Genomic DNA, 16337 nt, shown 5'->3' on the forward strand with positions numbered 1-16337 from the left:
AACTCCTATACAACGAGTTGATGGTAGCGTATGTGATTCGAAGGTATGTGTTATTAAAATATACTGCTTAATTTATATATTATTTTTTTAGCAGAAAAAACTTTTCACATCAAAACTGTATGTATAGGCCATGTACTAACGTCTAGTTTATTGTAATTGCTTTGAAAATCTTTCCACAAGACAAATAATCAAGAGATATCCGAGAATGAGGATGCGATTATTGAAATACAAGAACTTAAGGTATTACTCAGAAACTACCAATACGGAATTGACCTTTATTCACATTGGTCATTACCTTTCCTTTTAATAGACTATGTACAACTAGACAGCACAATCTTACTTTAGATACATTACCTATATTATGTAGGATACTAACAATTGGGATGATAGCAATGGAGATGATGACAATGGAGATGGTGACGATGGAGATGAAAATATTAATGAAGACGATGACATAAACGACACTGAAATCAACTATGAGATACCAAAATCATTTAGAGGTTTAGAAGTCTGGGAAGAAATTGGCAAGAGATTAGAGGATTTTACATTGGAAGAGATGCAACAATTATTGTTCAAAGATCTTCAAACATGCTTTGATTTTTACAAGATGTATGCCAAGTGCACGGGGTTTGGAATACGCCGTAAGCATACAAGACTAAGCAAAATTGATGGACATTCGACCTCACAAATCATTTGGTGCAATAGGCAAGGTTTTCGAGAAGCAAAACACCTTCTCAGACCTGAAAGGAAGCGTAAGGAAAAACCAATAACTCGATGCGGTTGTAAAGCATTGATTAATTTTAAGTGGGATCGCCAAAAGGATTCATGGTATGTGAAAAATTTTGTCGCTGAACATAACCATGACCTAAAAACCATGAACCAGGTCTATTTTGAAAGGTCGGTAATTAATTCTATTCACACCAAATTTAAAACAAATACGATTTATCGAATATCAATTGTAATTGTTTCTTTTGAATTGGAAAATACAGGACATTCCGAGACATGACCGAAGCTGATCAAATTTATATGAAGTCTCTAATTGATTCTTGAGTGAAGCCATCTATCACTATGAGAAATATTGCTCGTAATGCCGGAGGTATACGTGGTGTAGGATTCTTAGTGAAAGACCTGTATAATACTTGTGAGAAGTTCAAAAAAGAAGAGATAAAAGACGGCGATACCGAAACTATCTTGGCATACTTACTTGGGAAAACAGCTTCGGACCCAAACTTTTTTCTGAGATTTAAACGACATCCAGTTACAGGGATATATAAAATGTTTTGGTGTGATGGGATAAGCCAAGGAGATTACAAGGCTTTCGGGTCAGTAATTCCGTTTGATACGACTTACAAAGTCAACGCATACCATAAACCTTTTGTTGTTATTGTTGGTGTGACTCACCATAGAAAGAATGTGTCATTCGGTGTTGCTCTTGTTATAAACGAATCAACGGATATCTACATATGGGTGTTAAAACAATTACTTGAGGCAGGTGGCGGTGTCGCTCCCCATACTGTTGTCACAGATGGGGACAAGGCCATGTCAAAAGCAATTGTGGAGGTGTTCCCAAACGCTCATCACAGACTATGTCTTTGGCATCTAATGCGTAATATTAAGGGCCACACAAATAGACGGTTTTGCAATGGGTTCATGAAATGCGTGGATGGAGCTCAGACACCAACTGAGTTCGAGGAGGCGTGGGAAGATTTGATGAAAGCATACCCTAAATTCAGAGATAAAAAGTTGGCAAAAGATCTGTATAGTAACAAAACCAAATGGGTTGAGGCTTTCATGGTTGGACAGTTTTATGCAGGTAAGTGTATTCAAATTTATATGTAATCCGTAGACCCATGATAGGTTATAGCCTATATGTGAATGAAACATGTCTTGTGTCTCGTGAGTAGAGAATCAGATATAACATGTTTTAACTAATATTAATAGGGGTCATTACCTATATATTGAATAGATTTTTAACTTTTTTGTTGTGGTCATGTTTAATGATAATTGGTCATTATCTATAAAATGGTATATGTATTCAGATGTTAAAATCATTCTACAGGTTTTACATAATATCTAATATGGACATTACCTATATGTTGTGTATGCAGGTATGAGAAGCACCCAAAGATGTGAGTCCATCAATAGCACATTTAAAACGGTAATAACATCAAAAATAATGTTCTATCGGTTTGTTGAGCTATATGATCAAGTTCTTGAACTTATCCGGTTTGAAGAAGATAAAGATGATTACACATCCACACATAAGTTCCCTGTTGTTGGTGGTGTTTTGACCGAAATAAATACTCAAGCTGCGCGAACATATACAAGGAACGCTTACAAATTGGTTTGCAAGGAACTCGGTTTTGAATCAAGGCACATCGTGACTAAAATAGAGGAAGAAGATATTGAAGGAGTTGTGTCTTCAATAAGTGCAATTACTAGATATATCAAGGATCAATATTATGGAGATAATAAGTTCATTTTCTTGGGGCGTCATCATCTGTTGCTAGACTATGAGAGATGATCTTTGGGCTAGTAAAATATTCCAAAGCCCGCTAGAATGGATCCTATGAGGTCACACACAAAGGTATTGCGTTAAGCAAGTAAGAGGCCCATTAATGGGCCTTATGAGCATTTAACTAATCATGAATAGGATTGGGCTAGTGTAATTTGATTGGGATTAGGAATTGGGCTTTGTCATGGACTCTTATTTAGAGATGTGATCTATAAATAAGATCCATGCCTAGGGTTGATTAATTAAGTCACAATTAACTTACAGTGAATTGTGATCAAGGCAACCAAATCCCAAAAACCTTAATCTCCCTCTCTCTCTCTCACGGCACCCCTCTTCCCCCCGGACTTGCGGCCGGCCACCCCTAGTGGCTTTTGCGGTGGTTCGTGACTAGTTCGTTGTTCATACTTCTTCGTAGAAAGTCGATTGAAAAGTTCGATCGCGACTAACTAGCATTAGTGGAGGTCTTAATCCGTGCATGTGGACCAAGTAGAGGAATCACATTTAAGGTTCATTGTCTCCCTCGTTCTTGCTTGATTACTAGTGGAATCACGCTTCAAAGGTATAATTCTTACTCTTTGTGTGTTATGCGTGAGATCCTTGGTTTGGTGCTTTATGAATATGATTCATGTTTATTCCGCTGCATAGTACCTATAATTTCCTACAGTGGTATCACAGCCTCTTGCAATTACATATATTGAGTATTAATTCTTTGATAATCCACAATTTTAATTCAATTAGGAGGGAGAATAATTTAATTATGGTTCAATTATTGTATTAAATGTGATTTAACAATATAGAATCATTAAAAGTTGTTTAATTTGCTCCATTATTATATTAATCATGTTGATGGGGCTTCTGTTACCTTTTGATTAAATGACTATGAGATGAAAGAGTGTAGGTACGTTGCCTGTTTCAACAAGAAACTACAACAAATGGTATGTTGTTGTATGAAGCTTGAGTCCATAGGCATTCCATGTCGACATATGTTTGCATGCATGAAACATTATGGAATGGTTGAGCTACCAGTGGGTGTAATACTCCGAAGATGGACAATAAGAGCAAAGCTGCATCTTCCTAATAATTACAAGCAAATTAAACTTAAGAAGATAAACGATCAGTCAGCATCAAATGGCACTACCACAAAATAGGGAATAGAGAGCGCTTAAAACAACCAATATAGATCGCCTGTAGGGCGCTCCTCTGAGGGGGTGCCCTATAAAGTCTATATAACGCCTCAAAGAGGCGATCTATATCTAACACAATACAGAGCGCCTATCTAAGATAGGCGCTTCATATTTTATATAAAAAGTAAATAAAAAGATAGGAAAATAGAGCGCTCATCTTCGCATAGGCGCTCTCTAGCTACATAAAAACATAACGCCTATCATAGATAGGCGCTCTCTATTCCTCACTTTTTTAATAAAAAAATATTATTATTATTATTATTATTATTAAAATTATTATTATTATGATTATATAATTTATATAATAATAATAATAATAATAATAATAATAATAATAATAATAATAATAATAATAATAATAATAATTCATACGAAGTAGCTAATAACTAAAACACCCTAACAACTAAATTCCTTAAAAAATTAAATTACATTATGATTTCTCTATAATTAATTACAAAATAATTATAAATGTGCTAACATGTATAGCAGTGCACAAACTTAAACTGCTGTCGAAAGTCGAAACCACCTCAACCACAGAACCACCGCAGCGTCTCCACCAACCTCAACCACGGAACCACCGCAGCGCCTCAACCAACCTTAACCACCTTCCAGGCTTCCACTAACAACGCACAAAAATAGAGATTCTGCACCAAAAACCCACAGATCATAAACATGAAAAATCAGAAATTAATCTAATTATAACACCAAAATCCTTGTCAAAAAAAAAAAAACACCAAAATCAATTGATAAAAGATGAAAATCAGAATTTAAAAAAATGAAAACCAAATACCCACAGATCTAAAATAAATGAGAAGTAAAACGAATATTTAAAATGAAAATCAAAAGTTTGAATTAGAATTAAATCATGACCTACATAGATCGACAAAAAAGGGGAAAAAAATCATATCAATCACTCTAAAAACACAAAAAACGGATTTGAACATTAAAATTCGGACACAAACGAGATTAATCTTCATAAAACTTTACAGCAGCAACACTTCATTTCAATGCATCGAGATAAACGACGGCGACTTCTCCAACTCGATCTATGGTCTTGATTTTAAAACCAACAAACAAATTTGGCCTCTTGGGGTTTGAGAGGAGAGGAGATGAGAGGAGAAAGAAAGAGGAATGGAGTTTTTTTTTTAAGAACAAAGTGGAATGGAGTTGAGAAGATAGAAAGAGGAATGGAGTTGAGAGGACAGAAAGAGGAGAGAGAAAGGAGAGGAGGGGGCGACGTGTTTATTTTAGGGTAAGATTTCTAATTTTTTTTTACTTTTTTTTTTAATTATCTAAAAATCATATAGATCGCCTAACTTAGAAAGGCGATCTATTTCTATAATCATATTTTTTATATAAAACGTATGGAACGCTTAATTAGGAGAGGTGCTCTATAGGTTCAATATACAAAGCACTTATCTTACATAGGCGTTCTATAGAATGCTAGAGATCGCCTATCTAACTTGACAGCTCTCTATTATGCGTTACTTATTCCCTATTTTGTGGTAGTGTGGTCGTTTTGCATTTCTAAGTGCATTGAGCAACCAGCTTGTTAGAATGGTGTCTACCTCTTATGATCGATCCAATGGCTAAAGGACAAATTGGCGAAGATGATTTTGGAAGTTGAGAAGGAGAAAACATTCCCTAACAAAAAGGACATTATTTTTGAACAAAATTTTGTTAAAAAAAGGGAAGGGGAAGACCCAAACGTATGTTCGATGAAGTTGAACCCAACGATGACAAAACGTACGGTTTGGATGGACAACCTGTAGGTGAGGAGGATAATGACATAGATGAACAGGTTCCTAATATTAAAGTCACTACGCAAACTGATCATCCTAATTTTATTAAACGGGGTGGTTTTGTTGACCTCTTAATACAGTTAATGCCAAGGATATATCAACCTGGTGATGTTGCAAGAGCTACCGATAGTTATGAGGTTAGCATATTCGAGAGAATGCCCACCATTTTCGATTGGGATCCGAATGCCGGCTATTAGAGATATTATCAATTAACCTATTTGATAGGTAGTGTCCTATAGTTTGATTGAGATTACCATGTTTATTGTTAATGTTACAAAACATTCGACTGTTCAATAAAATTGTTTTAAGTATTGTCAATCTATATGATATGTATTGACCTATTGTTAACTTCTTGCTTACCTGTTTATCTTCCTTCCAAATGTTTAATTTTCAGTCCACTTTTGAAATTTTGAAAACATAATTACCAGCATATAAATTATCCCAAATTAACGAGTATAATTATTCTTTAAAATTTGTCCAAAAGTAACACGTGTACATAAATAAATCATAGTTAGCTGTAAGATGGTGTTACCATGTACTATATCTTGAATTACTATTTTTAATTTTATATCGTTTCTGTTTCGGTAATCTAAAAATATCCAATAACTTGTATAATTTTATATGATACTGATATTCGAATTTTTTTAACTTACCATATATCACCGTAATACCTTTGACTGTATAGTAAATCTTAGAGTATATGATATGATTTTCTTATATTAGGTTTGTTGTACATATCTTTAAATTAGTTAAGTATATATTTCTATGTATATCTTTGCGTTGTAAGTTCCCTTGATTGTAGGCTACAATTTGGCTATAGTTTGACTTGTAACTTGAATATATATTCCTTGTACAGTGTTAGTTTAATTATAATAAATAATTAACAAAAATAATATAACTGTTATCTTAATTATAGTAAATAAAATGTAATTTTTGAAACTTATTTTTCCAAATTGATAATGTACCCCTTTATAGTCGCCTAATACATGCATCATGTAGAAATATAAGCAATAATATTAATATTGATTATATTTTTAAGTAAAAAAATCTTAACTTAAAACCGTTTATTCCTGTGTTTTTTTAATTTATTAAATTAGAATAAATATTTACGCGAATAAATATCAAAATTTAATAATTTTGTTTAAAACAAGTATTAACTCAATTAAACAGGTACTAACCTATATAAATATATATCAAAACCAACAAATTAAGGAAATTAGGATACTATATATTATTGAATAAAAAAAAGTACATATGTGATAGCCGTAAACCCTAATGGTTTAACCCGATATTATTTTAAGGTTTAATTAAAAAACAATAAACTAATAAATGTTAACTAAAAAATTGAAAACATCTAATCCTCCAACGTAAGATCAACAAAATCAATAAGTTTTGTTATTTTGGGTACTTTCTCAAGACGCTTAGTAAAGGCAGTTGGCGTCCATGTTTCTTCATTTAAAACCATATTGTTTAGAGTAAAAATACCCTAGACAAGTGGACCAATGAGAGGAGGCCACGTGGTGAGTTCAGGATGGCCCAAGTGGCCCAATACCCTCTTGACACATGGCCCCTTCAGATAAGCCCCTGAAATGGCGGCCTTCAAAAGCCCAAATCCCAAGAAGCGCTGTAAAACGGCACAACCTACTAAAATCTAGGTCAAGTGACCTAGATAGGGGCACACTCTCCAATGACCCTATAAATAGGGAGATATTTCCCCATTTTGGGGACACATTGAATCATTTATTACACCAACTTTCTCTCTCATCAAAGAAACACCTGAGCTTGGAATCCGAGTAGATCCTCACTTTGATTTTCGCACTCTTGATTGTCGGAGGCGGAGCTCCACCACCTGGAGTCTCCGTTGTTTTTGCAGGTACAGCTCAGCCGGACTAATCTTTGTGATGTAACTTTCCCGAGGGACAAAAACACCCAAAACATTTGGCGCCGTCTGTGGGGAGAGTACCTCAAGGATGGTTCAAGAGTCTGTACCACCTCTTGAGCGCCCGGTCAATGAACCGAAAGTTTTTACTAACTAGGAGGATGATGATCCTCAGGTCAAGACCTATATAGCCAATGATGGCTCTCTGATAACAAAGCATGTCCGGCCCAGAGACACTCAGGAGCGGGGTACCAGCCAGGCGAGTACAAACCGACAACCTGGACAGCCAGAAGGGGAAACCCATATGGCCAGTGGATCAACTCCCGTCACTCGAGACGAACTCCTGAAATTCATGACAAGTTTCAAGGGTGAAATTAAAGATCTGATCACGAAGAGCCGGGCTAGCCCAAGCAGGGGTCAGTCGGCAAGAAAGACTCCTCTGGAGAAGGGGAAGTCAGTCAGAGATCGGCATCCAACTCCTCATCCAAAGGAGAAGGCAGCCGGGACCATTGATTGGTCTAAGATCCTTCTGCCTAAGAGGAACACCAACAATCCCCGCCGGACTCAACATCCGGTGGGAAACAAAAAATCAACTCTTGATGCCCGGGAGATTATCACCCGCAAAAGAAATCAGCAGCTGTCTGAGTCAGCTTTTATATCGAGCTTTCCAGATAGCTTCAATAACACATCTGCAGGGAATGTACCTTCCCTGCATGAGAGCCATACAGGCGGTAATACCGTCCATTCTGGTCCTCAGATCATTGGGACTGCACCGTATTTACCGTCTTTGGTCTACAATCCGTATTCTCCCCATTTCATGCAGCTGGCCCTCTTTGGAGGTCAGGCAGCATACAACAATGTCCAGCCACTGGACTGGCAGCTTCGTCTGCTCCACCTGGGTAAACAACATTCTGCGTTCACCCGGGAGATAACCGAGGCGGCACAGCCGGCCAAGATTAAAAATTTGTTGGTAGGCACCTATGACGGTACCTCCAACCCGGAAGATCACCTCATATCTTACACCAAGAGTTGGATGATGCCACTTGGTGCCGATTCTTCCCGGCTATTTTGAAGGGCATTTCCCAACAATAATTTGGCAACTTGCCAGCCGGGTCCATCGATAGTTTCATGAAGCTTGCCTTCCTATTTGCTTCCAACTTCTCGATGAACATCCCTGCAAAGAAAACAAGTCTTGACTTGAGCACCATTAAGCAGGGAGAGAGAGAGAAGGATTGCGCTCCTATGTCAAGCGATTCAATCTGATCAGAATTCAGATTCAAGGACTGTCTGATGAGGTAGCTTTTAAAGACTTTTTTAAGGGTCTGAGAGACGGGTCGACCTTTAAGTTTGACCTATTCAGAAAAGGGGCTTTAACTTACAGGCGGCCCTGAGGGAGGTGGAAAGCTATATTCAAGCAACCGACCTCTGCTCGCCCTGTAACCAGTAGGACTCTAAGAAGTCTGACAGGCAGAAAGATAGCCGGCCTGCTCAGCCGGCCAAGAAAAAAGAAGAGAGCAAGAAGAGAAAAGAAGTCTGGGCGGTTATTGATTCTGACCAGCCGTCCCAGAAGAAAAAAAAAGAATTTAAATCGTACGTTCCTAGGTACGAGTTTAACAAGGACTGAAACTCCATCCTCATGGAGATCAAGGACCGACTGTCTCTAAAAAAGCCAAATCCAATGAAAAGTTCCATTCAATCAAGGAACAAAAGTAAATTCTTCCAATACCATGAGGAAGTTGGCCATGACATCAACGACTGCTTCAACCTTCAACGGGCGTTGGACCGTCTGGCTGACAAGGGGATGTTAAATTCCTATATTTCTAAGTCCAAAGGGACTAATAAGAAGAACCCGGGGCATTCATCTAAGACACCCCAGCCTGCTAGTAGTTCGGACATTGATAAGGAGCCGGTCTACACCATAGTAGGCGGGTTCTCATGCGGGGGCCCTACCATCCGGGGCACCATGAGCCATCTTCGAAAGATGGATAATGATGATGATGATGATCAGGCAGGAAGTTCCTCCTTCCCAGACGTTCTTATCACTGAGAAGGATAGGGGCATTGTCCGGCGTCCGCATGATGACCCGTTTGTCATTGAATGTAAGGTCACAAACCAGCTGGTTGAACGAATCTTTATTAACACCGGTAGCTCGTCAGACATCTTCAGTCTCCGGTGCTTGCAAAAGCTAAAATACAACCTCAGCAGCATGCATCCGGTTACCCACCCCTTGGTTAATTTTGGGGGTGGGATGATTTACCCAGTCGGTAGGATTTATTTACTAATCCGGCTGGGTGAAAAAGGTAAAGGACGACACCTGGTCGTCAAGTTCTTGGTCGTTGAGGAACTGATCGCCTATAAGATTATCCTAGGCCAGCCAACCCTCAACGAAGCCAAGGCTGTAATCATCCCTTCTATCATTTTCATCAAGTATGAAAGGGATGGCTCTGTTGGTTCCTTTAATGGGGATCAAGTCCCACCAGCAGCCGGGAAGAAAAGAAAGGCTCCTCTGCTGGTGGAGGTGAAAAAAGAGAAAAAATAGCAATCACTGACCAGGGAGCGGTCAGCTGAGCTCCGTCCCCAGCCGACTGGTGACCATATTGATATACCTCTAAACGAAAGCCGTCCAAAGCATACTGTTAAGATTGGGACGGTTGCTTATGCTAAGTTGGGAACAGACCTGAACCTATTGCTGAAAGAAGTCAAAGAAATCTTTGCCTTTGAAGTGGAAGAGATGCCAGGCATCAACTTGGATCTTGCTGTCCACAAACTTGTCGTGGATCCAAAAAAGAAGCCCATCCGGCAAAAGAAAAAAAATCACGGCGAGGAAAGAAGTCAGGCGGCAGCTGCCGAAGTGAAAAAGTTGTTGGAAGCCGGGTTCATTCGGCCATGTAATTTCCCCGACTTGGTGGCGAATGTGGTGCTTGTAAAGAAGTCAAATGGTACCTAGCGTATGTGTGTTGATTACACAGATCTCAACAAGGCATGTCCCAAGGACAGTTATCCGCTCCCAAAGATCAGCAGTCTGGTCAATTCGACAGTCGGGCATGCCTTGATGAGTTTCACGGATGCCTACTCCGGCTTCTTACTCCGGCTTCCATCAGATACCCCTGTGGAAAAAAGATCGAGAGAAGACGACCTTTGTCACTGATCAGGGGTTATTTTGTTACACTGTGATGTCGTTTGGTTTGAAAAATGCGTCGGCTACATTCCAACGGATGATTAATACGGTCTTCATTAATCAAATTGGGAGGAATGTGGAGGCGTACATTGATGATATGATAGTCAAATCCAAGCAACAGGCGGATCACCTTGCTGATCTCCGAGAAACCTTCACCACAGTCAGGCGGCATAAGGTTATGTTAAATCCTAAGAAATGTGTCTTTGGTGTTGAGTCTGGGAAGTTTCTCGGATTCCTGATTGATCAAAGGGGGATAGAGGCTAACCCCGAGAAGATACAGGCGGTAATTGACATGAAGTCACCCCGCACTGTCAAGGAAGCACAGTGACTAACCGGTTACCTGGCGGCACTGGGGAGGTTCCTCAGTTGGTCAGGTGACAAATGCCTTTACTTCTTCCAAGCAATCAGGAAGAAGACCAGATTTGAATGGGGGGATGATGCTGAGGCTGCCTTTCAAAAGCTGAAAGAACATTTGCACTCTTTGCCAAGGCTTGTTAGCCCTCTTCCCAAAGAGACGTTGTATATGTACCTAGCCGTCTCAGATCATGCTCTCAGTGTTGTTCTCCTTGCTAAGAGAGACGACATCCAGCTCGCGGTCTATTTCATTAACTCCGGTACCCCATGGTTAAAAAATTTGGCCTTGCTCTATATATGGCCTTCAAGAAATTGAAGCCGTACTTTCTGGCTCATCATGTGGTAATTTACACTGATCAGCCCCTCAATGGGCCAATGTCTACCTTGGAGTCATCCGGCAGAATGCTGAAATGGGCTATTGAAATGCAAAGTCTTGAAATCACTTTTAAACCTAGAATGGAAGTGAAAGGTCAGGCGTTTGCCGACTTCATTATTGAAATGACACGACCGGTACCACCGGATAATATTGACCAGGTTTGGAAAGTATATGTAGACTGGAGCTCGACGAAGAACGGCTGCGGTGTAGGAATTATATATGAGTCCCCTGAGGGAGACAGATTTGAATATTCACTGCGGTTTAAGTTTCAGGCCTCAAATAACGAGGCGGAATATGAAGCGCTGCTAGCCGGAATTCGCATGTGTAAGGCAGCAGGGGCAACAAAAATTGACGCCTACTCTGATTCACAGTTGGTCGTAAGCCAGTATGAGGGAGCATATGAGGCAACTCATCCGGCTATGATCAAGTATCTTTAGGCAGTCAAAGAAGAGGTCGGGACACTTGAGGAATTCCGTCTGAGTCAAGGGCCCAGGTCAGATAACAACCAGGCGGATGCGTTGTCCAAATTGGCATCTTCCACCTGCTGTGATACGCCTCGATCAGTCTTTTGGGAAGTTCTTGAAAAAAGAAGTATATATGATGAGCCCATTAGAATCTTGGACCGAAGCTCTACCTGGATGGATGGCATCCGGGCATATTTAACAGGCAGCACGCTTCATGATTCACCAGAGGAGGCAGCCGTCATGAAGAAGCGAGCAGCAAACTTCGAGATGAGAAAAGGAGAGCTCTTCAAGGCGGGTTTCCTTAAACCTCTATTGTAGTGTGTTACCCCAGAAAAGGGGAAAGAAGTTCTTGAAGAATTGCATGCTGGATACTGCGCCTCTCATATAGGCGGGAGGTCCCTAGCCGTTAGAGCTAGGAGACATTACTTTTGGCCTACTCTTAAAGCAGACGCTAAAGAGTTGGTGAAGAGGTGTGACAAATGCCAGAGGTTTGGCAAGCTTATTCACCGCGCGGCTACTGATCTGACGGCAATCCATAGCCCAGTCCTGTTTTCTAAGTAGGGCATGGATATCCTGGGTCCTTATACGCCTGCTCCAGGCGGGAAACGTTATATTTTGGTGGCTGTGGATTATTTTACCAAATGGGTAGAGGCTGAGCCGGTCAAGAACATCAAGACAAAGGATGTCATCTGTTTCATTTGGAAGAACATCATCACCCGGTTTGGGGTACCTATGTCTATGGTGTTTGATAATGGCCCTCAGTTTGAAATGCCTCACCTTAAGACTTGGTTGGGAGATCAGGTAATCTCACATTGTTTTGCACCAGTCGGCCGACCCCAAGCAAATGGCTAAGTTGAAGCCTTCAACAAGCTTATCTCAGACGACATAAAAAAGAAAATTGAAAGAGCCTGTGGCTTATGGGCTGAAGAGCTTATTCATGTCCTATGGGCCATCCGGACAACTGCCAAAGGGGAAACCGGTGAAACCCCATTTCTTATGGTATACGGTGCTGAAGTCGTCTTGCCCATTGAACATTACGAGCCAACTCTCAGAGTCGTGCTTTATGATGAAGAGGCAAATTGGGAGGCCATGCGGCTAGCATTGGAATCCCTACCGGAATGCAGGGGCAATGCTGCCCTACGCCATGAGATATACCGTCTGAGAATGACAAGAGCCTACAATAAGAAAGTACGCAAGCGTCCTTTGAAAGTTGGCGACTTTGTGTTACGAAAAATGAAGGCAACCGGTAGGGCCAATGAGGCTAAAAAGCTAACTCCTAATTGGGAAGACCCATACCGGATCTATGAAGAAGTCAGGGATGGCACTTACCGTCTGGAAACTCCAGACAGCAGACGTCTACCTCGAACTTGGAATGTAGATAACTCAAAAAAGTACTACTTCTGAGAAATGTAAATTTTTTGTAAACAGTGAGTCCAACAATGAGAAATTAGGCTTTGTTTGCAAAATTGCTTTGTTATCTTTATAATTACTTATCCGCCTGGGTTATGCTCAGACGGAACTTTTGCATAAATATTTAAGTTTGATACTTAGTGTAGTTTCAATGATATAATTACTTGTCCGCCTGGGTAATACTCAGACGAACTATTTGTTTAACCAACTAAGTTTGATACTTAGTGTAATTTAATGTTATAATTACCTGTCCGCCTGGGTAATACCTAGACGGACTAATTGCTTAACCAACTAAATTCAACATTTTGTGTAACTTCAATGTTATAATAACGTGTGGCCAATGGCCAGACAAAAAAAAAAAAAAAAAAAAAAAAAAAAAAAAAAAAAAAAAAAAAAAAGACGCTTAGTGGCTATACAATCGGTCTAAAACAAGACCAAAGGCCAATGACCGGATGGTTGCTTATTTTATTAAACCGCCTGTCCCAATATGGACGATGGCGTCCGGCGACACCCTTCCGGGAGCAATCATCGCAGAGAGTAGACTCTTCGTCAGTTCTACGTACCTATGCAGATGGAAAAGATTGAACAACCAAATTGATCAACTCATAGCCGTCTGACTAGAATAATCTATGAGAACGATTAAGTTTCCGAATACCAGATGCCCTGAGGCATCAGCCGGTTACCGGCTGAAGTTTTTACTTAGATTATTTATTCCAAAGTTGCACTCTCTCTCCCAATTGGAGCAAAATAGTTTGTGTAATGGCTATGTAATAATCCCAGACGGAATATTACCGCTGGGGTAAGAGGCTCGAAGCACCCGTTCTAATGGCCGGCTGTGCACTAGGTTTGGGGCAATCACCATTGTGATTAATTTGCCTAAAAAACACTTCATACTTCTCCAAGTATCGAGTGTCTTCAAGCAAGTCAATCTATTCGGAATGAAACCAACCACACAACCGTCCAGGGGCAAGATTAGCCGGATTACAAATTGCCGCATGCTTTTTTAAGTTAGGCAAAATATTTAAAAATTGCAGTATATATGCAAAAAATTCAAATCGAAAAAATTTAAACACAATATATATAAACAACCGACAGAGTCGGATTACTTCATAAATATTTGAAATGGCACAAAGGCCAGAATAAATTGTTAACCGGAATCACATCCGGTGAAGAAGAAAAATAAATTGTTTACCCAACTCCATAGTTGGTAAAAATACAATATTACTCGGCATACAAGCCGGCAAAGAAAAGAGTTGGCATACTGCCGCTGAATTTGGGGAGGCTGATTCAAGGCTAAGGGGAGGCTGCTGCTCCGGCTAGTCCCGACCGATTGGGAGGTCTTTAGATTGGCCGTCAGCCACTTGAGGCTGGTCACCTTCATTTTTCTCTTCCTCCGCCGGCTCCTCATTGTCTGAGACTTCATATCTCAGCTCTGCAGCCCAATCTTGGAAGCGAGGCGGAGCTGCCTCACCCAGCACTTAAGCATCATACACCGATGTGGCGTAATCATACCTAAGTTTGTAGACCTCAAAGTCTACATACGGGTAGAGGAGCCCCCATGCTATCTTCAGGCAAGCTGCATTGTCCCGCTCATTCTCTTCCATCAGTCGCTTCTGCTCCTGGGCGATCTCATCCGGCTGCTTGTTCCGCAGATTGGTGATCTCTACCCCCAGTCGGGAGACGTCTGCTCGGAGGTTGGAGAAGAAATCAAATAAAACTTATCTTTCCACCCTGACCACTTGGACACCTTGTCCAAACTCATTAAGTATTGGGGCAAGGTAGAAAGAGTGTACCACTCCCCATGACTGCCTGGTGCCTTGCTCAAGTAATGCATATGAGCGAAGGCGAGGAAGCTGGGAGCTAAGTTCTGGAGCTCGCAGGTGGCAATGTAGCTTAAAATGTTCACCCATGAGTTAGGGGTGAGCTGCCAAACTCCCAGATCATACCCCTTTAGGATTTTCCTAATCCCGGTATGGAGAGGGAACCGGAGGCCGACTTCTATTACCACCTCGTAGCAGACAAAATAATTATCTGCGTTCTCTATGTTATCATCCCATGCCATCACTACATCAGCAGGCGGGATGATAATGTCCCACCCCTTTCCAAAGGGGTGCTTTTCCTTGAAGGCCCTGAAGCCACTTTTCAGTAGGGCAATGTCACCCAGAAGCATTCTAATTTTCTTAGGGTTGGGGTTGTCAGCAACTTTCGCCAGCTGCTGGTAGTCAGCAACGAAGTTATCTTGATCAGAGCCAAAAGCCTCGCCCCCCGATCTTTCAGCGTCCTTAGTACCGTCGGATCCATTAGAGGAGGTAGCCTCTTCTCCAGCTACCTCCCGCACCCTAGAGCTCTCGGAAGAAGAGGGAGCCTCTCCATCAGAGTCGGCGCTCTCCTCCAAATCCTCATGTTCCCCATCCGGAACAACCTCATCGGCTGGCACTTCCATAGTGCGTCGACTCTTAGACTTTCTGGCCGTTTGTTTGACTCTGGCCATTGTATCCTGCATAGACACATAGAGGGAGGAATTCGGAGATGAGCACAGCAATTCCCGACAGTCCAGAAAAGGCACCCCCTGTTCTAGACTTCGCCGTTCCGGGTGAGCAGATGGGTGTCCTAGGCAGTGCCGAGTGTGTGGATTGAGAACTCATTTTATTTCTAAAACTATGTATACAGGCGGAAAAATAATGTATACAAGTTTGAAAAGGAAAACTAAAAATGGTACAGGCGGTTACCTTGCTTTAGCTCTGAAAAATCTAAAAACATCTACAGACGGTGAACCGGGTATTGCAAAGTTAGCACACGGAAATCCTGAAAATTCTGATGCAGACAGAAGCAGAGAATCTCTCTCTTAAACTCTCCTTTTTCTCTTTAAAAAAGTCAAATGAAAGTGAAGTGAGAGAAAAGGGGGGGTAAACTTCTATATATAGAAGGTGAAAACGGGGGCATCCCCGTTTGAATTTCAAATTTTACTATCCGTTGTTACTGTTCACCCTTGATGGATGGACACGTGTCACAGGCATCACGTGACATGCGCATGACCCCTGTGAGGGGCAAATGTTTAGGGTAACAATACCCTAGACAAGTGGACCAATGAGAGGAGGCCACGTGGTGAGTTGAGGATGCCCAAGTAGCCCAATACCCTCTTAACACGTGGCCCCTTCAGATAAGCCCCTGAAAT

The 16337-nt window shown here is 40.9% G+C and overlaps 1 protein-coding gene across 1 annotated transcript; it reads left to right on the forward strand.

Moving 5' to 3' along the window:
* Nucleotides 1-1068: 1068 nt before the first annotated feature.
* LOC145557603 (protein FAR1-RELATED SEQUENCE 5-like) lies at nt 1069-16011 on the forward strand. Its single transcript, XM_081618776.1, has 6 exons — nt 1069-1813; nt 2109-2344; nt 5390-5500; nt 5582-5638; nt 15668-15755; nt 15929-16011. Exons 1-6 carry the CDS (start codon nt 1069-1071, stop codon nt 16009-16011), a joined length of 1320 nt encoding a protein of 439 aa, XP_081474902.1.
* The last annotated feature ends 326 nt before the right edge of the window (nt 16012-16337 follow it).

This window comes from Chenopodium album, chromosome 9 (assembly GCF_948465745.1).
Source record: "Chenopodium album chromosome 9, dcCheAlbu1.1, whole genome shotgun sequence".
Classification (NCBI taxonomy): domain Eukaryota; kingdom Viridiplantae; phylum Streptophyta; class Magnoliopsida; order Caryophyllales; family Amaranthaceae; genus Chenopodium; species Chenopodium album.

Bases quoted from the DNA above. Each gene is read 5' to 3' on its own strand.
- LOC145557603 (XM_081618776.1), top strand. From the start codon at position 1,069: ATGAGAAATATTGCTCGTAATGCCGGAGGTATACGTGGTGTAGGATTC. The intron at 2,345-5,389 runs GTTTGCAAGGAA...TGTTAAAAAAAG, and splicing joins CAAGGAACGCTTACAAATTG to GGAAGGGGAAGACCCAAACG. The intron at 5,639-15,667 runs GTTAGCATATTC...TATCCTGCATAG, and splicing joins GAGCTACCGATAGTTATGAG to ACACATAGAGGGAGGAATTC.